Below are 25,638 nucleotides of genomic sequence, written 5' to 3'. Positions count from 1 at the left end.
CCCCAACTCCCTAGGAAGAGATCTATACCAAAATTTAAGTACTCTAAGATTTACTCAATGCTTTAAAAACTATAGCAGTTTAAAGCTAATCAAAAGTTTCAAGAGCTTTAGGAATTCTGATTAGAGTTCTGTTTCCCGCCAGAAGAGTTCTATAAAAAAGTCTTATAACAATTTGCGAATCAATCTTGAATTAAAAAAGCCACCGCAGTTTAAAGCAAAAGAACATTTTTAATTTGATACTTTTAAGAGTTCTATGAGTTTTCAATAGAGTTCTGCCACTCCCTCCCTATAAAGAGATCTATAAAAAATTTATAATACCTTAATATTTACCCAATATTTTAAAAACTACAGAAGGTTAAACACTTTTCAAATTAATCTAAAATTCCAAGAATCACAGCAGTTTAAATCAAGCCAAAAATATTTGATTCAAAAATGTTGAGAGTTCTAGGAGTTTGCAATAGAGTTTTGCCTACCACCCCTCCTCCTCCCTCTGGGAAGATATCTATATAAAAATGTACAATGCTTTATGATTTACCCAACATTTCAAAAACTACGTCAGCTTAAATATGCTCAACAATTTAAAGAGTTTTAGGAATTCTGATTAGAGTTCTTTTCTTCTCCAGTAGAGTTCTATGAAAAAGTCTTGTAAATATTTAATTAAACTAGCATTTTTAAAAACCACAGACGTTTAAAGATAATCATCACATTTAAGAGTTCTAGGAGTTCTAAGTGGAGTTCTGTTTTCTAAAATAAGAGTTCTATAAAAATGTTGTAACACTTTTCAGTCAACCTAAATCTTGGAAAAATAACAACAGTTTGATGGTACGCCAAAATTTAAAAAAATGTAAGATTTTTAGAAGTTCCAATTAGATAGAACCGGAACTTCTTTTGGGTTTATCAGAAAGAGGTTTTTTATAGAACTCTTTTGGCGGGTAACTCTGAACAGAAATTCTAAAACATTTATTATTTGTTAAAATTATAGAATTTAAAAAATGGTGTCACTCTAAGTTTTTTTTGTTCTAGAAGTTATGTTTTGTTAGAACTCTAGAACTCTTTCCGAACAAAAAGATTGTGCAAAAAAATCAAATTCCTGAAAAACACAAACATGCATTTTTTTAAACATTTTTATTGTTTTGTAATTAGCTCAAACTCTTTCTGAAAGGTCTTAGGAACTTTAAAATTATGCTTGATCTACTCAGGACTCTAAAATGAAAATTCATTTTTTGAAAAGTGGGATGGAAGTGTACTCATTTCTACATTTTATTTTTCACTTAAAAGTTGGAACTATTTCTAAAAGTTATCCGGAAAATTCTGAAAAATAGTTTAGGGATTTTCATATTCTTTAGGAATCACTGTAGGTGTTTTTAATATTGTTGCTAATCAAAATATAAATAAAAAATTCTCTGTAGTATTGAAATATCCCAAAAGGGCTTAAAATATGACCAAAAATATTCAGGACCATTGCAAGTCGAAATCAAAAATCTTCCTTTCCCTACTAGCATATAATTTTTTTGAATTGAATTGATATAAAAAGTTTCATTGCATAAAAGGACAATTATGAATCAACCATGAATCCCAGTGGATGCTTAGAATCAAAAGGGCCACTTTGGGTATAATTTTAACTGGAAGTACCGTGATAAGAAAGGCTTATTGAGTGATAAAGATCAGAGGTTAAAAATCGAGATGACACAAAGTGGGCTCTTTAAAATGAAAGATTAGGTTAAACAACGAGGTTGTAAATATGTACAAGGGTCGGCAGGAACGGAAATGGCGGAAACGAGTTTGCAGAGGAGATAATGAAAACAAAGATAAGAAAATGAGGCTAAGAGAAAGAAAAATCTATTGTCAATAATTTTGATCAGGGTAGTGACTTTCTCGTTATAAATATTTAAATCTGTATCTAAAGAATAAGATAATAAATTTAAAGATGAGTGGCATGAATTTGCCTCAAATTCTACAAAGTGGATGGGTCAACGTTCAAAATATTGATTCTTCTTAGCGACGCTTACCGACATCCAGAACATTCTATAGCAAACTTCCAGAAGAAAACCCAGTTCTATCTCAGGTTTAGACCTACACTTTTCCTGAAAAAACCTGGGACAGACCGGATTTTTTCGGGCAGTGTGCTATGTGGGGATGTTGCAAACTTTGACGCTGATGTACATTTGGTGTTCCAAGCTTTAGCGCTCATGCACTTTAGAAATACCAAAGTTTAGCTCTTATGTCCTTTTGATGCTCCAAACTTTAGCTGTTATAACCTTTTGTTGTGCCAAACTTTAGTGCTTACCCATTTCCCTTAATTTGAATGGGCATTAAAATCTATCCAGGAGCTGATAATTCAGCACAGAATTGAACAATTGAAAGTTCCAGATGTCAGGAAATGTCGGTAACAGGAATCTATTTTTAGAACGGCCCATTTAGTCAATTTTCTGTCTCCAGTTCAGTGAAAGCTGCAAGTGGAATTTGGGGCAAATTCACGCGCCTTTGATAAATCTAAAACTAAAGATAACGTTAAGCCTAAAGCTAGAGATAAAGATAAAGTCAGGTAAAGATAAAGAGAAATTGCAAAGGAAGGAGGAAGGCTCCGGCGGGGGCCGCTCGTTCAAATACTGGCGACCTGAGTCTGAAGACTGATCGACCCTTTTCTATTTATTTTTCCGCAGATATGTCTTCACTATCATCAGCTACCTCATCGGAGTTTTCATTTTCGCCACGATAGTCGGCCAAGTTGGGAACGTCATTACCAATCGAAATGCAAATCGGCTGGAGTTTGAGAGACTCCTGGATGGGGCAAAAACCTACATGAGACATCACAAGGTACCTGGGGGGATGAAAAGGAGAGTCCTGAGGTGGTACGACTACAGCTGGTCTAGGGGTCGGATCCAGGGAGGGGGTGACATCAACACTGCTCTTGGTCTGCTTCCAGATAAGCTCAAAACGGAGCTGGCGCTTCATGTCAACCTCTCTGTTCTGAAAAAGGTCACTATCTTTCAGGTGAGTGCTCATCTGGGATAGAAGGCTAAGGAGGAAGGCGGTGTCTTCTCAGTCTAGTTCAGTATTTTGTGTATCCAACCATGCCTGGCCTTTTTATTCACTTACCAAACGCGCGTCCCTTCCATGGACCCCTCGCATATTTCCTTTCCAATTGCCGCTCTATTCCCCTTTTTCCAAATACCAGTTCACCCTGCACCTCTGAACCCACCTACTTTTTTCTGTAACCCTCCCAGAACAACCAGCTCTCCCCTAACTTCTTTTGTCGAGTCATCCTTCTCCTCGACTTATTCTCTAATTCGTCCCTTCAGCTATTGACACAGCGTTCCTCCCTCGATTCAGAGGATCCCTTTACCTTTTCTCTTCCCACTAATATTTCTGCCTCTCTTATTTTGCTTCCCAACCACCTAACACCTCATTCGTCCCTCCCTATCTTCCAGCTCCATGTCTACCTTATTCCCCGTCTAAGTAGGTGTCTTATGAGATAAACTTAAAACAAATTTAACTATTCATGTTCACCTTTTGTTTGTGAAGGCCACAATATCTCAGGTGAGGTGCCATCCGATCATTCTTGCTTACATATACCCCTCCCTAATGAACCTGACTGCCCCCTCTTTCTCTTTACCTGGCCTCTCTATACTTCTATTCAGTTTGTCCGCTAACGGTTCCGCCTATCTGATCTTTATCCAGTTCACCCCAAACCTATCACCAATTCTCCCTATGTCACTCTTACTCCTGCATCTTCTCATTTTTCTTATTCCCCCTTTACCCAGCCCTGCTACCAGATGAACGCAAAACGAAACTGGCGTCTTTTGTCCACCCTTTTCATCCGCCATCCCTAGGTTGTCTACCTTACCAGGAAATGAGGAAATGGTCGGGAATTTCCATTTGCATAAAAAATGATATAATTTTTATTAGGGGCAGGAAATTTGAGTGAGGACTTATAATTTTGAGTTTTGGGACACGGAATTTTAGTAAAGAAATGCAATTTGAATTATTAGGGAACGAATTTACCGTAAAGGATTATATTTTTTCCTTTTTATCAGGCTATTCCGCAAGGAATTATAATTTTAATTGGGATAGGGATTTTTCTAAAAGAATTCTCATTTTTTATATAACTGCGACAATTTAATTAAAATGTATGAAAAAAATACAACTGACGTCAATTTTGAAAAAATGAAAGTAAAAACAAAAGAGTTACATAATTGTCTCTTATTTTGAATGAGGCAATTAAAAAGAAATCCATGTTCGAAGGCAAAAGTCTTCAAAATTTCAAACATTCTATTTCAAATTTTGGAAAAAGAGAATTACTCTAATTCTAAATTACAATGCATAATTTTGTGGATAAGTATAGTTCTGACTTTAAACAGGGGTGAATTTGACTTTAGAATAGAAAATTTTGTGAACAATTGTAATTTTAACTTGAAACAAGTTTTTTGAAAATGTTGCTAAATACCATGCTGACTTGGAATAGTTAATTTCCGTAAAGACTTGTAATTTGTACAGGAAATGCTTTTTATATATTTACAGCTTAGACTTTAGGACAAGGAATTTTCATGAATAATTATTAATTGCCTTCGAACAGAGATTTTTTAATAATTTTGATAAATGATTTTAATTATAAATTATAGTTCGAGATTTTTTGAAATCCCTCTTTAAATTTAAAATCGCATTATTTTTACCAAATTTTATCTTCTGAATCAGAAATGTAGGGGAAAGTGTAATTAAAATGGGGAAAAGGGGGAAGGAGAAAGGGGGAATGATAAAAAGATAAGAGGGCAAGAGGACAGAGAGGGAAATATAACACGGTAAATGGAGGAAAGGAAAATAGGAATGGGGAAAAAGAATAAAAGGTAAAAAGGAAGGAGGGAAATATTGAAAGGAAAAAGTGGGCATAGAAACGGAAAATGGGGAAAGGGTGAAGGAGAAAGGAAAAAATGGGAGGAAACGAAAAATATGAAGGAGGAAAGAAGTGGAGAGGAAGGGAAGGGAAGCGAAATTAGAAGAGAGGAATGGGAAATGAAAGGTGAAAAAAGAAAGGAGGATAGGGGATGAAAGGAGGAAAGAGTAAAAGAAGAAGGAGCAACAGGGCAAGAGAAAAAGGGGTGGGGAATAGAACAGGGGAAATTGAAAAAAGGGAACAAAGGAATGAGGACAAAAAAAGGGTGAAAGGTACAGGAAATTAATGGTGTGGGGTATAGGTGTAGGGGGTACATGGAAAGGGGAAAAATGAAACGAGAAGAAGGGAAAAGTGAAACAAGGAAATGGAAAGGAGAAAAAAACTAAAATGGGGAGAGGGTAAAAGGAAGTAGGGCGAACTGAGAAAGGAAAAAGCAGAGGAAACGAGAAACAAGAAAATGGGAATGAGAAAAGCGGAAATAGGGAATAGGTGGAATAGAAAGATAATGGTACAAAATATAAAATAGGAAGGAGTTGAAAGAAGAAAAGGAACCAATATTGAAAAAAGTAAATGAAGAGCGGAGGGAGGGAAAGAGGAAGAAGTGGAAAGGGGAAAAAGGGGAATAAGGAAAAAGAAAAAGAGGAAAAGGAAGAACTTTCCACTGTCGAATCATCTTCATTGCCCAATATTCACTTGAACGACCAAGAAACGGCCCAAGCATCAGATGATTGAAGCGTTTCCTGGTTCGTTCGAGCGAAAAATATCCTCTTGCGGATCAGCTATTGTTATTCAGCTGGAATAGCACATTCCAGTTTCCACGTGGTGTAACTCCTATGTCAAACATTAAACGATTACAATTTTTTGTTATTCTTAATTTCGATTGCTCAAAAACAACTTTTTCTACACTAAGCTCTTCCTAGCTTAAAAAATTCTGGTTTTCCGGTACACCCTAGCATATATTACAAAGGGGAAAGGGGGGTAGAGAAGGTATAAAGGAAGGACGTGTGTAGAGAGAGCGGAGCCTGATCGAAGTTCCACGAATGATTGGGAGCAGAGGTTCACGCGAAGAGAGGGTCAAGGTAAAGCGGTTATTAGAGGGGGAACTGGTATATATTTATAGGATCTGCAGGACAAATAGATTAAAAAAGATAAAATTGTAGATGCCAAAAGAGATAAAAATCGGGAGACTATGAGAATGCGGTGGTAAGTGTAAGCAGAGTAAGATGAAAGTGGGAGGAATTTTAAGGGAGGGTGCGGATGGAGGTAGGGTGGAGAGGAAATGGGGAAACTTAAACCAGGTAAATTAATGTGGAGGGTGTATGAAGGGTTAAATGTGTGTAGGAGCAGGTGAACATAATCAAAAGTTACAAATAGTAGGGTGCAGAGCGGAAAGGAATAGGAAGGATATAGGGGATAGAGAAGAAGCTTGTATTTTTTAGGGACTGTAAAAGAGGGGTGGAGGCAGAAAAGAAGAATTGATATTGTTAGAAGAGAAGCATTGGGAAGACGGTGGCAGTTAGAGACGTGAAGGGGCTAAAGAGAGTGGAAGTAGGAGTAGATTGTGGTAAGATAAAGGAAAAGAAGAAGTGCGCAAAACCAAGGGTGTAGAGGGGGCAGGATTGATTGTACTGGTTATAGAGATAAGAAAAAGGTCTGAAGAACATTAGAGAAGAGGGGATATTAAGGTTGGTGTGTGGGTGATCAAGGGAGCATTATCAGAGGGGAAAATGGTACTACGCAGAAGGTAAACGAAAAGAGAGAGTAAGGATGTACATATTTATGAGTTATGGGAAGGAATAGATCAAAGAGGTAGAAGTGGCAGAGGCCAAAAGAGTGGGAGACTTTGAGAAGATGTTTATAAAGGTGAAATGGGCAAAGGTGGTAGAGGAAAATGTATTTTGGGACATAAGAACAAGGTAAGAGGGGCAGAATCCGTAAGTGTGGTGGGGATGGTGGTGGACGGAGGGGCAAAGAAGGGTGGTGAAGGGGGTAGGTAAAACGAGAAAATATTTTTTCGATCTATTAGAAATTCGGTGACAGAAGAAAGAGAAGACTTTATTACAAGATACATATTATTACAATGTATATGTTCAGTGATGTCATATTGATTTACGACTGGCTGGATTTCAGCCACGCTTTGCTAGATAATCCTGCATATGCTGCATTCTGATATGAAGGAAATCAGCGAAGCGGAAACTGGGATAAAGCATAGTAGTATTCCCAAAAGGAATTTTCCTTTATTTTGATGCCTTTATTGCAAGAAATACACTCTTGTCGAATATTAATAATTAAACCTGCTGAATTCAGTCAGAAGAGAAACAGTGTTAAATTTCTGAAAGACCAATCTAATTTCTGACTTTTGACAATTTTTGTGATTCAAATTCCTCTCCTTTCCAAATTTTGTAAAATAAGGATGAAAATTGGAAAGTTACGCAGAATAAACACTGAATACTAGTCTTTAATTTAGCTCAATAAGCTGTGAAAATCTTAACTGGTTAATGAATTATCAAGAACAATTTAGAGTTGTGTGAAAGACGATAATCGAAGGGTTGAGCTGGACTGACGTGCAATTTTCTGATGCACGAGAGCAATTTATTTCTTGCACACGTCTTTGCTTTTTTAATGCTTATTTAAGAACCAGTGAACATTTTTACAGTTGATAGGGTTCATTTTGAAGAGGAGCATGTAAGGTCCATTTTGAGGAAATTTCAATTGTTTACTTATTTCATGCAAACTGCAATAATCTTTCTAAAGATTCTTATGCATTAAACTTTCTAAATTTTTTTCTGAAGTTATTCAACGCGAAGTGAGTGAATGTTTTGAATCGCCAGGTTTGTAGGTATCCTCATACTCCTGGACGCTACTGCAATTTTGAAAATATTGAAAAAAACAAGTTGATAAAGAAGAGTACAAAGTGTGCAATTCTCATAAAGAAAGAAAAAGCATAATCCTTTTATTCCTTTAGAAAGGATAAAGTATCGGAAAATAATTTTTATTCTGAAATTCAAAAGACTTTAGGCGAGAAATAAAAATTGGAATAGCAGCAGAGCATACTAGACAGGATCCTTTTCCTTTTAAAAAAAGGAAAAAGAAAAGATGATAGATTGATGAGACAAGGATAGGGAAAAATGTGAAGAAAAAGGTTGAATGGAAAAATTGATAGAGAAAATATTGAAGAGACAAGAAAGGAAATGATAGATGAAAGAACAGGAAATTACAGATGTGATAATGATAGGGTGAAGGATGTTAATCCATTTTTTTACTAGAACTTCAAGAATAGTTTAATATCTTCTAAAGAACAAAATTTGTCATTTATTCATGTCCTTTTGATGTAATTTTTATAAGTGATTTTGGAATGCTACTTCAGAATAGGTGTCTTTATTTATCATTTAATTTCATAATGTTATTTTCACTCTCTTTCATTTGCAAGATTGTCTTACTTGATAGCGAGAGAGAATTTTTAAACTTAAACAAATTATAATTTAAGAGATATTTAAAAAAAATATTGTTTAATAAATATACTAGGTACTGGAATACTTGAAAGATATTATGAAGATACTACAATCTTCTCTACCACCATCCGCAACTCCTGGAATATTGTTATCTCCTTCTTCTCAACTTAAGTCGTTAGTCACTTTCAAATCCTGATTCTTTTCTTATTTTTACATTATGAGCAAACTTTCGGAAAATATTTCAACAAACTCATGAGTCTTTTAATCATACATCATCCTAGGGTGAACTAAAAAACATATTGTTTTTAAGGATCAACACCACGTACAATCAATCTCAAAAGTTTCCTACCTTTAAAATGATTGATAAAATAAACAAAAAAAGATCTATTAGTAATTTCTGAATACTCTGATGAAGACTTCTTAGGACACATCAGAACAAAATTATTTAGATTAAAATTGTTTATTTAACAGTAGTTATTTAAAGGTTTAGTTCTCCCTTTCTTTTTAGGAAAGTTACCATTTTGATTTAATCCTATTGATCAAGGCCTTATTTTATTCTTTGAAAGGTTCTGTTAATTTCTATTTGGGTTGGTTTTATAAAAAAAATTATTTGAGAAATCATACATTTATTATTGTTATAGACAATTATAGTTTAAATTTTAATTAACAGTACCCAAATAGAATTGCAGAGAATCCTTCAAAGAATAAAATGAGGCCTTGATTATTCAGATCAAATAAAAATTGTAACTTTTCCATAAAGATAAAGCAAAAACTAAACCCTTAAATAGCTACTGTTAAATAAACAATTTTAACCGGAATTATTTTTTTCTGAAGTGTGCTTATAAGCGTCAATGAAGATTTACAGAAATTAATTATAAATATTTTTTGTTGATTTTAAAAGTGATTTTAAAGATAGGCAACTTTTGAGATTGATTGTACGTAGGTTACATCCTTAAGGTTTCGTAGGGGACATTAGGGAAAGAAAAGTAGGGAAATTGAGGGAGAATAAGGAGAGGTGAAGTGGATGAAGTAGGGGTGGTGAGAGGATGTGATGGTAGAGAAATTAGAGAGAGTAAGGGGAAATTAGGGGAGGGAAAGTAGGGGAAGTGGGAGAAAATGAGAGGACGGAAATTCGGAGAAATGAATGAATAAGATGAACGAGAAGTCAGGGGAAATGAAGGAAGAGATGTAATTAAAATGAGGGAAATTAGGAGAAGTAAGGGAAAATGAGGAGAGGGAAAGTAGAGCAAAAAAAGTGCAAGAAGTGTGGGGCAATTAAAGAAGGGGCAAAAGAGAAATGAATGGTGGGGAAACAGGGAAAGGAGGATAGTTAATGAAAAATTAGGGGAGGAGGCGTAGACGAAGTAAATATAAATGAGAGGAAAGTAAGTCGGGGAAGTGAGGGCATTGAATGTACGGAAAGTGAGAGGAAACGAAGGAAAGGGAAGTACGGAAAGAAAACGTAAAAGAAGTGAGGGAAGATGAGAGTAGACAAAGTAGGGGAACTGAATGAAATGAGTGGAAAAAAGTAGGAAAAAAGAGGGAAATTAAGGCAATTCTGGGAGGGAAGTAAGGGGGATTGTTGAAATGGGGAAATGGAAAGAGGGAAAGTGTGGGGAGAGAAAGTATGCGAAATTGAGGGAGAGAAAGTAAAGGAAATTATTGGAAATTTCTCTTATTGGACTGAAGATAATTATATTTTTGGGTTCCAAAAAAATTTTTTGTTAAAAATTCTTATTTTTTGATTAAAAAGTAAGAAATGTTTGTCAATAGTTCAACTATTTGGTTGGGAACTCCAGACTTTTATCAGAAATTCGACATTTTAGCTTAAAAGATAAAAAATTTGTTGACATTTTTTTACTAACAAATTTTTCTTGTTTCGAGACTTCATTTTTTTATAAATTTGATCTTTCTTGGTTGAAAAAAAATTTGATTTCTTTTTTATTGTTTTTAATATAAACCATTAAATTTTTCGTTAAAAACTTATCTTTTTTGATTAAAAATTCATTTATAAACAATTTTTCTTCGTTAAAAGTTAACTTTTTTTAGTTCAAAATAAATTTTTTTTAATTCAAAATTAATATTCTTTGTTGAGAAGTTACCTTTTTGGTTGAAAATATAGATGTTAAAAATTCATTTTTTTTTTGGTTTAAAAATGCTACAAATTGCTCATAAATTAATCTTTTTTGGTAGAGTACTGAACTATTTTTTTATTCGAGATTCATAATTTTGGTTAAAAATATAAATATTTTGTTAAAAATTATTTTTTTTTAAATTTATATGTTTATTTTTAGTTTCAAATTGATATTTTTTAGTAGAAAATTTATCTATTTTGTTTCAAGTTTAATTTTGGTAACAAATACAACTTGTTAGTTAAAAATTCAATTGCATGGTTACAAATTTACCTTTTTGATAAAAAATTAATAGTCTTAATTTTTAAAAAATTTCGTTGGAAATTCATCTATTTTGTTACAATTTCAACTATCTGCTAAAAAATTCAAGTAATTTATTAAAAATTAACTTGTTTAGTAGAATTTCTTTTGTAGAAATAATAATAGCCTTAGTAGAAAATGTATTTTTTTCATTAACATTGCAACCTTTTATTTGAAATTTAATCGGCTTTTGGTTGAGGGTTGAACGATTTTTTCTAAAATTCAATTTTAAAAAAAATATAATTATTCCATTTTGAGTTTCAAATTTATATTTTTTGCTCAGTTAATCATCAATTTTAATAAAAATCAACTATGTTGGTCAAAAATTTAATTATTTAGTTACAATTGCGTCTTTTTTAATGAAAAATTAATAGTCTTGCTTGAAAATTTGTACTATTTGTTAAAAATTTAACTTTCGGATTGAAAATTTGTCTGCTTAGATTCAGCATTTGACTGTTTGATTCAAAATTTGTCTTTTCATTCAAAATTAAACCACTTTATTATAAGTTGAAAACCACGTTTGCTTTAAATCAAATATCGACCATTTTAGTTTAAACTTGATCTTTTTGTGTAAAAAGATAACTGGTTTGTTAAAAAAAATTTAATTACCTTCAGCAACTATTTGAGATTTTGTTTCTACAGAAAAAAATTTCTTTGCGAAAAAGTCGTTTTTTTTTTGTTTTGAAAATTCATCTTTTTTTGGTAGAAAATTAATCGTTTTGTTTGAAGTTTCATCCCTTTAGTCGAAAATCTCACTACCTTGTTGAAATTTTTAATTTATTTTTTAACTGAAAATTCAGCTTATTAAAATTTAGTCATGCAGTTTGTTAAAAAATTGTCTATTCTGTGAAAAATTAATCTTTATAGTTGAAAAATAACTCTTTCGTTGAAAGTTAATCTTTTTTGGTTGAAAATTTAAGTGTTTTGTTAAAAATTTATCGCCTATGAATTTAAAAATTATTTTTTTTATTTAAAACTGTAATGAGAAAATACAAAAATAAATTTTGGATTTCATTCCTTTGACACAGTTTTCATTAATTACATACTCGTAAATCCAGCAGTAAATTAATTTACATTGTTTGCTACACTTTGGAAACCTTCTCATGACTGGATTTATAATGAACGATGCAAATTGCAAATTGATCATTTGAATGACAATTCTCCCAGAGATTTTGACTGACCTAGATAAGGAAATTTCTAGTATTTCTTCATTTTTTCGATAAATTTCTCTTAAAATTATTATTCAAGTATAGGATGGGATGAAGTACTAATTAGGGGTCTCAATGACAATCTCCGAATCTTTTTCATCGTGAGAATTTTATTATTGGGTGCATCCCATTGGTAGGTCTAATAAGGTACCACTGACCTACATTTGTGCAAAGTATCTTTTGAGAGAAAAATAAGGTCCGTTGAACCAACCCTACAATGCAACTTGCCCTGACCTGTATTCTTCTGTATATATAGAGTTTCGAATAAGTTCATCTCATATAAGCCCATCATGCACCGGGTGGCTTCGGCATTTGAGAAATATTAAAGGAATTGCATTTTTACACTTTCATATTTGGAAATTTACTTGGAACAAACTAGATATTTCTTCTGATATATATTTTTTTCATACTGATAAATAATGTTTAAAAGGTAACTTCAACTACTTTTAAAATGTAGGGAAATGATGATAAAAAATTTAAAGTAACGCAACGTTTACCTTAAGGTCTCATTTTTGAAATGGTTCCAAAAAACTTTAAAGATGTGCACTGCTTCTTAAATTGTCATGAAGAGCTTAGAAACGTGCGCAAGACGAAAATTGCTCGGCTGAGCAGGACTGCGGTTGAGCGGGACTGCGGTTGAGCGGGACTACATAGGAGCGATTTTTCTCTTGTGCACCTCTCTATGTTTCTTATAATAATTAGAGAATAAGATAACACTTTTTAAATTGTATGAGCTCGTTTAAAAAAAAAAACATTTAAGGTTCATTTTCAGGAACGTTTAAAATTTTACATAAATTTTCCTAAACTTTGACAGGAGTTGCAATTGAATCACGGAATGTAGCTAAAATAAGAAATTCAAACTGTTCTTTTTAACTCAGTCTTTATTTATAGAAAATGCATTTGTCACAATCTCAAATGACTTCATAGGACTTCAAATATTTCAAAAGATTTCAAGGATTATAGTTAGATTTCATGTAATTTCACAGTACACTGGGACCCAGATTTAGTAACAATGTTGGAATTTTTCTGCAAATAGCCTTATCACTAAATCGGGGAAGTCGAAACATTAATAGTCAAGGCTGCCTGAACCATTTCCAATTGTAATTCATAATATTGCGCAATATAATAAACTGAGTACTCGCGAACTGCGACCCCGCCGAGGCGAGATTCGTAATCGTCTCCCGGCCTGTCCTCTGAGAAACTGCTCGGGGCAGAAATCCTAGGAATTACTGAACCGGGGGTTACAAAATCGCGGACCGGGTGTATTTGATAATATTTAATGGATTTGAAAGAATTTATTCACAAGAATTAGAAGATATCGTAGGATTTCAATGATTTAGAAGAGATTTCCAAATGTTTCAAGATATTTACAGCGTTTTAAATTACTTAAAGAGTAGAGGATATTTAAAACGATTCGACAGAATTTTTAAGAGATTTCAATTATTTGACGGGGTTTTAAATTATTTTCAAGATTAGAAAGTATTTTCAAAACTCTAAGGAACTTAAAATATTTTAAGGGATTGGAAATATTTTTGGGTATTTTTAAAGATTTCAGAGGTTTTTCACTAAATTTTAATCATTTTAAAGGATTTAAAAGGATTTGAAATATTGCAAGGCATTTTAAAACATTTCCAGGAATTTTCTATAAATCTCAATCAATTGACGGGATTTCAAAACTTTTTAGGGTATTTTTGAAGGTCCAAAAAATTGGTCAAAAGTTTAAGAAAAATTAAGGCGATTTCAAAAGTCTTTAAAGTATTTAAAATCTGTTAGGGTATTTGAAAATATTTTAAGGAATTTGCAAAGGATTTCAAACAATTGAAAGGGTTAGCAAAGATTTGGAATTATTGTAGGGTATTTTTAATTATGCCAAGGAATTTTCATCAAGGATTTGAAAGATTTTCGAAGTTTTTAAAGGATTCTAAGGAATTTTCAATAGATGCGATAGATTTTAAAGGGATTTTTAGGTATGTGAAATATTTTAGGGTATTTGGTAGAATTTGAGGAATTTCTAATAAGTTTCGATAAACTTAAAGGATTTTAAAGGATTTGCTCTATTTTAGGGTATTAAAATAGATTCCAAGGAATTTTTAATAGATTTAAAAAATTGAAACGAATTCGAAGCATTTTAGGGTATTTATAAAAATTTCAACCAAATTTCAATAGATTTCAAAATATTTTAGAACTTTTTTAAGGTGTCCAGAAATTTTTAAATGCTTGACAAAAATTACAAGGGATTTAAAAAGACTTTAAAAGATTCGAAGTATTTTAGGGTATTTTTAAAGGAGCCTTCGAAACATTTAAGGGTATTTCTATAGCTACAACAAATTTTCGGAAGTTTTAGAAAATGGCAAGGGATTTCGAATGTCTTTAGGAGATTTAAAATATTTACTTTAGGGTATTTTGAAGGATTTGAAGGATCAAAGTGGATCTTAATTATTATAGGGTATTTGTCATGATCCCAATCAATTTTTAATAGTTTCAATAAATTAAAGAGATTCCCTAGGATTTTAAATATCTTGAAATTTTTTGTAAGATTTTAAGAAAATTCCAATAAATTTGAATACATTGAAGGCATTTTAAATTATGTAAAATATTTGAGGGTATTTTCAAAGATTTCAAAAAATTTTCCATTTGTTTTGATAAATTAAAACGAATTTAAAGGTTTTTGAATATTTTTGTGTATTTTTTAGGATTCCAGGGAATTTTTTGCAAATTGAAATTAATTGAAGGTATTTTTAAGGATTTTAACAATTTTAGGGTATTTTAAAAGAATCCGAGGAATTTCTAATAGGTTTCGATAAATTAAAACGATTACAAAGGATTTTCAATATTTGAGGGTATTTAAGTAGATTCCAAGGAATTATTAAAAGATTTTAATAAATTGAAGGGATTTTGAAATATTTTAGGGTATTTTTTAAGGTTCCAAGGTTCTAAAAAGATTTAGAAAATTTCCAGAGATTTAAAAAGTCTTTGAAGCACTTTCAATATTTTAGAGTATTTAAAAAAATTCCAAGCAATTTTCATTAGATTGCAAACAATTAAAAGAATTTTAAAGGATTTAAAATATTATAGGGCATTCTTAAAGATACCAAGATATTTTCATTAGTGTTAATAAATTGAAGCGATCTAAAAAACACTTCAGGTTATTTTTAAAGGTGCCAACAAAATTTCAAAAGCTTCCAAAAATTTCAAAAGAATAAAATATTTTCTAAGAATTTGAAATATTTTGGTGTATTTTTAAACATTCCAAAGAGTTTTCAAATAGTCTGAGGAATTTTCAATAGAATTCAATACATTTATGAGGTTTCAAAATATTTCAAGGTATTTTTAAAGATTCCCAAGAATTTTAAATAGAATTTCAAAAATTGGTGTTTTAAAATTTTTCAAAGATTTTAGGTGGTTCAACGGATACTAAGAAATTTGCAATAGATTTCAATAAATTGAAGAGATTTCTACATTTTTTGGGTATGTATTTTTAATGATTTCAAAAAATTTGCAATAGTTTTCAAAAAATTTTAAGGTATTTGTAAAGGTGCCTAGGGATTTTCAAAAGTTAAAAAAATGTTAAGGGATCCCAAAATACTTTAAAATATTAGAAGTGTTGCAGGATATTTTGAAAGATTCCAAAAAATTTCAATAGATTTCAAAATATTGCAGGGTATTTTTAAAGGTGTCTAGGAATTTCCAAAAGTTTCAGGTTTCAAGCAATTTTCAATAGCTTTAAAAAATGAAAAAGATTTTAAAAGTCTTCAAAATATTTGAAGTATTTTAGGGTATTTTTAAAGATTTTGAGGAATTTTCAATAGATTTTAAAAATTAAGCTTGAGGGTAAATGGTAGTCTGTGACGAAATCAAAATTTGACCTTGTAATTTTAATTTTAGCCGCCTTTCTTTTCTTAAACTAAATAAGTTAGTTTATCGGAATTTTGGCAGAAGGAAAAAAATATATGAGCCGGCATCGTTTGGGCATCTTGGAGTAATTATTTTTTAAGGAAAATCAATACTTTTAATTCATTCTTGACTGCCTTGCAACAGGTGAAGCGACGTAAAAATTTGGAGTTGGAAAAAGCCCCTAGCGCCGCCACCTTCCTTTTGTTAAAAAGTCGCAACTTATTAGATATTTCAACTCAGATCGACTGGTGTGAATACTCAGTCGATAACACGGCTTCATTGAAAAATTATTCACTTAAAGAATTAATTATTAAAAAATATTTAACTGGAATACTTAAAATTTTTAATCAAGAAGAAAAATTTGTAAAACAGGAGATTAACTTTCAAAGAAAAACATCAGGTTCCACAAAAAAGTAGATTTTTTTTAAAATACGTGAATTTTAAACGAAACAGTGGAATTTTCAACTGAAAGAGGCAATTTTTCAGCCAAATTGTCGAATATTGAAACCAAAGTATTACTATTTTAGGTTATTTTTAAAGATTGAAAAGAATTTTCAATATATTTCCAACTACATTTCCAAATATTTTAGGGTTAATCTAGATATCCCGAGTTATTTCTAATAGATTTCCATAAATTGAAAGGACTTCCAAATATTTTAGGATAATTTTAAAGATTTTAAGGAATTTCTAGAAGTTTGAAAAAATGCAAGGAATTTTGAAAGTCTTCAAAGGATTTGAGATATTTTGGCTATGTTTATAGATTTCAAAAAAAATGTCAATAGATTTTAAAACGTTTTAGAATATTTTTAAAGTTTCACAGGAAGGTTTGAAATCATAAAAAAATGTCTAGGGTTTTCAAAGGACTTGAAATTATTTGAAATATTTTAGGGTATTTTTAAAGATTCCGTGGAATTTTCAATAGATTTTAATAAATTAAAGATATTTCAAAACATTTAAGGGTATTTTTAAAGATTAAAAAACCAATTAATAAATTTCAAATAATTTAAGACTATTTTTAAAGGTGCCTATGAATTTTGAAAAGCTTAAAAAATTAAAGAAATTCCAAAAGACTTCAAAAAATTCAAAGTATTCTCGGGTATTTTTAAAAATTCCAAGGAATTTTCAATATATTTTAGAACAGATAGTTTCCGTCAAAGATAACTAATTTGTGATACCAATCAAATTCTTTACATTTTTATCAAAAAATTGTTGTAAACAATAATTTGTTTAGCCATGCTTATAATTGTCGTGAAAATCTCAAAGAATTTGGGTATATACATTCAGGAATGAGAACGAGAAGAGAGAGCACTTATTGATCGAAAACACAATTTTTCTTTAGGAAACATCTGATTTTTCACTTGTTTACACAGTCGTTAAAAACTTATTTATGGCAATAAAATTTTCTGGATATACTTTTTTCCAAAAGGAAAGTCAATTTTTTAAACAATGATTCCATATCCTTATATCTAAGAAATTATTCTTTTGACATATTCCAGAGATATTCCACATTAATATCTCGAAATGGAATATCGTTACAGAAAGACTGAAAGTATTGTTTATACAAAATATTAATTTTCGTAGAAAATATTTGAGGAAGTAAATTTATCTATTTTAGGAATGTCAGCCGGAATTCTTGCATGACCTCGTCTTGAAGATGAAAGCTTATATTTTCACCCCAGGGGACTCGATATGTCGCAAGGGCGAGGTTGCTCGAGAAATGTTTATAATAGCAGACGGAATATTGGAGGTAATCAGCGAGACTGGCAGAGTTCTCACAACTATGAAGGCTGGAGATTTCTTTGGAGAAATCGGTATTCTCAACCTTGATGGGCTGAATAAGTGAGTCGTTTTTCAAAATATTACAGAAATATTGATCAAACTTTATTAAATAATTTTTAAATATTTAATAATTTTTTAATTTTTGCCGCCACATTTTTTATTTTCACAGCCATATTGGGTCCGCCATTTTTTTATTTTTTTATACTGACTTTAAATTCGAAATCAGTGACCCCAAAAACCTTTCAGTACAAATTTTCAGCCAAATCTGTCGACATTTTCAAACTTTCGCTCCTATGTTGGGTGCGCCATTTCGAATGTTTCAATTGACTTTCAATTCCTAATCAGTAACCCCAAAAACATCCAAGCAACAATTTTTAGCCGAATTTGTCAAAAAAATTGATTTTTCCCGTCATATTCAATCCGAATTTTGAAATTTTCATTTTGACTCCAGATCCGCAATCAGAAACCTCAAAAACCACAGATTAATCATTTTTGGCCAAATCTATCAAAATTTTTTTATTTTGGACACCATATTGGATGCGTCATTTAGAATATCAAAAATTAGACTCCAAATTCGAAATCAGCGACCCCAAAAACATTCTACTAAAAACTTTTAGTGAAAGCTGTTGATATTTTTCAATTTTTACCATTTTGAATTATAATATTTTGACTCCAGATTTGCAATCAGCGATCTGCAATCAGCGATCAGCCAAATCTGTAGAAAAATTGATTTTCACCACAATATTGGGTCCGCATTTCAAATTTTACATTTTGATTCCAGATCCGTAATCAGAAACCACAGAGTAACTATTTTTGGAAAATCTATTAAAATTTTTTATTTTGGCCACCATATTGAAAAATCATTTTGATTTTCAAAATTTTGACTTCAAAATCGAAATCAGCAACCCTAAAAACATACAAATAACAATTTTTTGTTAAAGCTGTCAAAATGTTTAAATTTTTACCACTACATTGGGTTCGTCCTTTTGAATTCTAAAATTTGAACTCCAAATTTGAAATCAGCAACAAAAACATTCAAGTACCAAATTTTTGTTAAAGCTGTTGAAATGTTTTAATTTTTAGGGCTATATTGGTTTGACCATTTTCAATGATCTCATTGCCTTTAAATTCGTAATTAGTAACCTCAAAAACCTCAAAGTATCAATTTATAGCCAAATCTGTAAACAAAAATTTTTGCCCCCATATTGTGTCTACATTTTGAATTTTAACATTTTGACTCCAGATCCACAATGAGAAGCCCCAAGAACCACAGATCAACTATTTTTGGCCAAATCTACCAATATTTTTTTTTTATTACCATATTGGATCATTCATTTTTAATTTCAAAATTTGAACTCTAAAATAAAAATCAACGATCCAAATAACATATAAGTGACAATTTTTAATTTATTCTGTCGACATTTTTTAACGTTTACCGCCATTTTGAATTCTAAAATTTCACCTTCATGTATATATGTGGAAAAATTTAATAAAAAGATTAAAATATTCCGCAGACGTACAGCTGACGTCCGTTCGGTTGGCTACTCGGAGTTGTTCAGCCTCTCCAGAGAGGATGTCCTCGCTGCCATGAAAGACTACCCAGAGGCTCAAGACATCCTCCAAAACCTCGGGAGAAAACGCCTCATGGAAGCCCAGAGAGTAGCCCGAGCATTCAAAACACCTTCCTCTCCAGGTCATGACTCTTCCGACAACAGCACTGGAAAACGAATAGTCGACAAGCTCAAATGCGATGTCAAAGGCTTGAAAAACGTCCTTCGAAAAAGCCGACGCAACACACGCCCTGATGAGAGTCTAGAACTCCAGCCCTTAACATCCCGAGGACCTCCTCTCAGAAGACAGCCCAAAGTCGACGATGGTCAAGAAATCACCACCATGTCCGAGCCTCCAATTTCACCACTTGGAGCCGGACTTCCCCTCCTTTCAAGGCTGAGGCTCCTTAAGGAAAAGCAGGACCGAGAAGAAAAAAAAACCCTTGTGGAGGTGCCCCACCAGGTCCCAGAACAGACTCAGGTTTCAGTCGAGACCCAACATATAACTCCACATCTTCCCCTACTACAGAGAATTTTGATGATGAAGTCGAAAAGTGATCTGGAGGCTCCTGTTGAAAGAGAACCGATGACGAAAGAGCCTCTTTTGACGAAAGCCATTCTTGAGGAGAACGAACTTGATCAGAGGCAATCTCCGGGGTCGGATGGGATTGAAATTGAGAGGATAGCTACCACCTCGACTGAAAACGGTGCATTCAGAAAACCCTGGAATGTGCTCAAGGATGCTTCTTTGAAGAAGGACGCTTCACCCCAGAGCAGTCCACCAACGAAGAGGATGCAGCTGAAGCAGAGTCTGATCCACATCAGACAACAGGAGAAAATGTACGCTTCGGTTGATGACCTTTCGCCTGAGTACTGTGGGTTACCATTTGTCAAGAAGCTTAAAATTCTGAATGAGAGACAGAAGCTCGCTGAGTTGGAGAAAGCTGTGAGGAGTTCGAGTCTTGACTGTGGGGAGAATGCTGAGGCTGAGTTTGATGGAAATCTGACGAGGAGTCACTCGGAAGCTTGTGCGATTGAGTATGCGAGAAGGCTCGCGAAACTTAATAAGGTAAGTAGATTTAAGCTTCTGCGTCTGCGCGAAAGTACTCTTTGATTTTTTCGGCTACGCACAAGGGTTCTTGCGGCTGCGCATTAGTCTTCTTTGGTTTCTTCAACTGCGCAGAAGTCTTTTTTGGCTTCTAAAGCTACGTAGAAGTCTTATTCATCTTCAGCGGCTGCGCATAAGTCTTACTTAGCTTTCGCAGTTGCAAATAAGTCTTTTTAAGCTTCTGCGGCTCCGCAAAGTGCATACTTATGTAATTTTTAGTTACTTTTTTTCTCTAAAAACATTTTAGTCACTTTTTAGTGCTTTGAAAATATTGATTCAATTAACCAAGTGTATTTTGAATCAGGCTCGTCGAACTTTGTCATCATCAGACCAGCTTTCACCCGAGAACGAGACCTTGGAGCGGAGGAACTTGAAAAGCATCCTCAAAAAGTTATCAGCTGGAAGTCGAACCGAAAGCTCGGAGACTTCAGCGACCAGCACTCCAGATAGGGAAAAAGCTACCGCAGAATTTCGAAAATTAATGAGAGCCCCAACGATAGAGGGCTACGCAGCGAGGCACTCGAAGCTTTCGAAAAGCGTGACCTTCAACAAGTACACAATGCAGAGTCCACCGAATGAGCAACTGCCAAGGGACTCTTTACTCGGGAGTCAAGGTCTTCCTCAGCCCCAGGACCAGATCTCACTGCCACCGCCCAATAAATTTAATTTCCGTCCTCTGAGCAGTGGGGGACTTCAAATGGTTCCTAGACCGAGAGAGGAAGAGTTCTTGGGGGAACTGGTCTCTGGAATCAAGGACGTCGTCCAAACGAGGGTGGTGAGTCAATATTTCCGGTTCAAAGTCCTTGACCTAAAATGTTGCTTAGGGATCATGCATAAATTAAGATACCAATTTTGGGAAATTTTCACCCCCCCCCCCTCATCGTCGACAATCTTTGATTTGTTTATGGCCTCCCCCCATCACGTAAGTATCGTAGCATTTTGGTAAAACCCGATTTAAAGTTTATAGGCTTTTTTTGTTTATAGAACCCATAACCCAAAAGTTGAACTTTCCTCTAAACTACATTTATTCTCTACAAAAAGCGAGTTTTTAATAAAGTAGTTTAGTTTTTACAAAAAGCTGAATTTTCAGATAGAAAAGAACCATTTCTGAACAAAAATAGAATAGGTTAATTTTCAATTACTAAATTAATTTTTCAACAACAAAATTATTTTTCAACAAAACAGTTGAATTTTCAAAGAGATTAATTTACTGCCAAAAAAGATGAATTTCTAATGAAATTTAAAAGTTATCAACTAAATAGCTGAAGTCTTAACTAAAAAAGATGAATTTTAAAACAAAAATAATTATTTACTACCGAAAAAGATGAATTTTCAATAAAACTCAAAAATTCTCAACCAAAAAGTTCAAGCTTCAACGTACAAAGATGAAATAAAAAGAAAAGATTAATTTACTACCAAAAAAGTAGAATTTTCAGTAAAATTTATAAGCTCTCAAACAAAAAGTTGAAGTTTCAACTTAGAAAGATGAATTTTTCAACAAAAGGATTATTTTTCTACCGAAAAAAATTTATTGAACAAAATTCAAGAGTTCACAATCAAAAAGTTAAAGTTTGAACTAATCATGATAAAATGTTAAACAAAAGAAATTATTTACTACCAAGAAAGATGAATTTTGAATAAAATTCACGAGTTGTCAACCAAAAAGTTAAAGTTTTAATTAAAAATATGAGTTTTTACACACAAAAATTATTGCGTACGAGAAAAGAGGAATACTAAATCAAATTCAAAAAATTTCAAACAAAAAGATGAGTTTTTAATCAAATGAAGGTGTTCTCAGCGAAAAATTGAAATTTTAACTAAAAAATATGAATTTTTAAACAGAAAGAATTATTTACTACTAAAAAGATGAATTTTCAATTAAATTCACGAGTTCTCAACCAAAAAGTTGCAGTTTTAATTGAAAAAGATGAATTTTAAAACAAAAAGATTCATTTACTACCAAAAAAGACTATTTTTTTATAAAATTAAATAAGTTTCAATCACCATAAAGTTGAATTCTCAACCAAAAAGTTGAATTTGAACTATAAAAGATGAATTTTTAAACAAAAACAATTATTGAATACCAAAAAGTCGAATTTTCAATACCCTTAAACTCGAGAGAAGAATCCTTTTTCAGAAATACACGCATTGAATTAATTAATTTGAAAGTTTTAAATTTGTATCTGAAATGCTGTTTTATTCTGTTTATAAAAGATTCCATGTTAAAAATAGTACAAGATTCAAATTCTGGTATTTGAACATAAATGATGAAGGAAAATGAAAAGTTAGTCAAGGAAAAATCAAGGAATTTTTTTAATCATGTTTTTGGGCGCCCTGCCTAATTCTAATAGCAATAACTAGTGATAGATTTCTAGAAACCAAAAATTAGGTACAATAAGGGGGGGGGGGGTATTTTGTGACGGTTTGTTGCAGGAAGAGCAGGGGCGTAGCTACCGCCGTATCGATGATACGGGGCCGCTGAGATTCGGGGGCCCTTAAATAAGAATTATTAAAGTTTTTGTTTATTTTCCTAAAAAAGCCCCTCCCCCCAGAAGTGTTGGTGCAGGCCCCCCTCAGAGCTAGCTACGCTGCTGAGGAGAAAGAGGGGCTTAGAAAGGACCTATAATCCGTTACGTAATTTCAGTACGGCCCCTATTCCATTTTTTGCCTCAGGTAGAATCACTTATAGTTTAGGTTAAGAAAAGTAAGGAAAATGAAGAAGGTGCAGCAAGGGCAGACTTGAGAAGAGGCAAATAGAAAGTCGTAGGAAAATAAGAAGAGTGGATAATGGGGAGTGAGGAGAAGTAATCGAAAGAGAAATGCGGGGAAATTAGGAGGGGTGAAGTAAGGGAAGATATGTTCAATTAGGGAAAGATAGTGAGGGAGAAAGAAGGCGAAGTAGTCGCAATGGGGTGAAATACGTGGAGGGCAGGGGCCTCTGAAAGGACAGGGGCCCAAAATTTGAATCATCTTAGACCCTGAAGCTTTCCAAAAGCCTGATGTATATAAGCTAACCTTCTTTTTAAACAACTCTCATAATTTTGGGATTTTTCCACAGGAGGAGATTCAACTCAGTTACGAGAAAGAATACACTTCCTTGGAGTTGGAGATCAGGAAACGCGACGAGATCATTTCCCAACTCCAGACACGAATCCTCCAGCTCGAGCAGCGAAGGTCCCGCAGCTGTGAGGATTCAGATGATAGCACCGAGGCTGAAGGATCTATGGAGGAAGACGTGATGGAGGATAGAGAAGACCATCCTTTCATGAGAGACGGTTCAGTGGACACTGTCCTCACAGCCCAACCTCGTCTCAGGCGCTCCTCACCCTCGACGGACTCCTCGATTAATCGGAGGTCCTGGGAGGAGCACTCTGAGGAGGAGACTCTGGAACTCCAGGACCTTCCGAGGTCTATCACACCCCAGAGTATTTGGAAAGACGATGTAGCGATAGATGTAGATAGTGATGAGAGTAAGTCGGATGATGAGGGTGAAGCCAGGGGGAGCGACACTGACGAGGAGGAGGGTGGCCACAATAATTGGGAAGTGACGATGCTGGCACAGCAACTCGAGGCGAGAAGGAAAAGTAGCGAAAGTTCTAGGTCGGGTTCCTAGCGCATTAATGAAATTTTAGAAATTCTGTATTATTATACAAATACAGTCAACTCGAGAGTGTGGCTGAATCCTTTGTTGAGGGACCCTAGTGCAGCTTTCTGCAAAGACTGCCCGTATTTATGTTTTAGTTGTCTGAGGACCTTTAATGAGGTTATGATGTAATTTAATTTGTGTTAGCAGCTATATATGATCGGATCCGAAGAAAGGGGTCTAATAATTAAAAAATAAATTTTTATGTTTTGTACTTTTTCGAGTACTTTGAATTCTGCACTTTTGACTGCAAATTCGAATTCAACTGTGCAAAAATCTCCCCTGGTCAGTATTTGATTCCAGCTATTTTAAACTTATCAATTTTTTACTCCAAAATCGGACAGCGGGTATACATTTTTCGTGCAAGCAGAATTTTTCTCCCGTTCTGGTGAAGCAGTTACAGGTGTTTTAATATTTTGAAAAGTTCAATCGATCACTTGCCTTGGTTTCTGCCCAGATAAAAATTTTAGCACATCATGCGCGCATGGCGCAGGCACCCTGTGCATATTTTCACGCACGACGTGAGTTCCGATCAGCAAGCAGATATATAATCCGTGGAGGCGCATATGCCAGCCATGTCGTTTAATGCACGTGCACGCGCGCATGATGCAAGCACTTAGTGCACGTGTGAAGAGGATCTTAACATTTATTTATAATAAAATGAAGTATAAAAAAGATTTAATTTGAGAGTTTTATTTCAGAAATGAAACATTATGACATATTTAATAGGGTAACGGAACAAATTAATCGAGGGGGATCCAATTGTCTGAGGTCAAAGATAAAGGTTTTTATTTTTTAGGCTTGAAACTTTCATATTAAAACTTTTTCGTACTTTATTTTATTATGAATAAACAATTTTAAGACCCTCTTCGCAAGCGCAGAGGATACTAACCTATTTAATATTCTTGTATCGAATCTGTCGAACGCAAGATTAATATAAATCTTGCATTACTTTAGTCGTATAGACTTCAGAGAACAAGCATTATAAAGTACGCCAGTGATGGTAATGTGGCCGCCATGAGCTACTGCGCTTGCGTTAGGTTCCCGCTTACCTTGTCCGCGGTTGGCGCTAAATTCAAAATGGGTAGTGAAAAGAATTCTTTTTATTAAATAACTAGTAATTTTAAAAAGGAAGAATTGAATATTCATTATTTTGTCTGAAATATTATTTGTTTGTTAAAGATTCGTTTTTTCTTTTTAGCTAAAAATTAATTCTTCACCTGAAAATATAACTATTCCATCTTTATTCTAAATTTAGCTTTTTTGTTTAAAATTAAGCTATTTTGTTAAATAATTTCTTTTTGTGTTTCGATTTTATATTATTATTTTAATTTAAAATTTCAAACTTTTTTTATGGATAATAATAATATATTTATATTTACTTTAGCAAATTTCAAACACAGTATTGTAGATAAAGGATTCACCCTGTTTACCCTATGTTTCTGACCAAAACTCTTTGTATGCCGACTAAGGACCACTCTCCCCTATATTATTTTAATTCTTGGGTGCTCATCTTGAATTTAGAAATTTTAAACTTCAAGTTTAGATTCAATGTGTATATTTTGAAAATTCTGTCCCTACTATTTTGAGTAAGCCATTCTAAATTTAGCCGTCTAGACTTCAAATTTTTATTCAGTGGCCCAAAAAACCCTTAGTTACATCTCGTCAAAAAATTTCGGGT

The 25,638-nt window shown here is 33.1% G+C and overlaps 1 protein-coding gene across 1 annotated transcript in view; it reads left to right on the top strand.

Moving 5' to 3' along the window:
- Positions 1 to 24,491, top strand: part of LOC117173478 — a 334,033-nt gene extending 309,542 nt beyond the window's left edge. Inside the window, exons 6-10 of the mRNA XM_033362081.1 lie at positions 2,664 to 2,994; positions 17,493 to 17,716; positions 19,171 to 20,275; positions 20,619 to 21,089; positions 23,373 to 24,491. Coding sequence (XP_033217972.1) covers positions 2,664 to 2,994; positions 17,493 to 17,716; positions 19,171 to 20,275; positions 20,619 to 21,089; positions 23,373 to 23,927 — 2,686 coding nt within the window. The 3' untranslated portion in view covers positions 23,928 to 24,491. The remainder of the gene's footprint in view (positions 1 to 2,663; positions 2,995 to 17,492; positions 17,717 to 19,170; positions 20,276 to 20,618; positions 21,090 to 23,372) is intronic.
- Positions 24,492 to 25,638: the final 1,147 nt, after the last annotated feature.

Source organism: Belonocnema kinseyi, chromosome 5 (assembly GCF_010883055.1).
Source record: "Belonocnema kinseyi isolate 2016_QV_RU_SX_M_011 chromosome 5, B_treatae_v1, whole genome shotgun sequence".
Classification (NCBI taxonomy): Eukaryota; Metazoa; Arthropoda; class Insecta; order Hymenoptera; family Cynipidae; genus Belonocnema; species Belonocnema kinseyi.
This window is presented reverse-complemented; position numbering and strand designations above follow the sequence as displayed.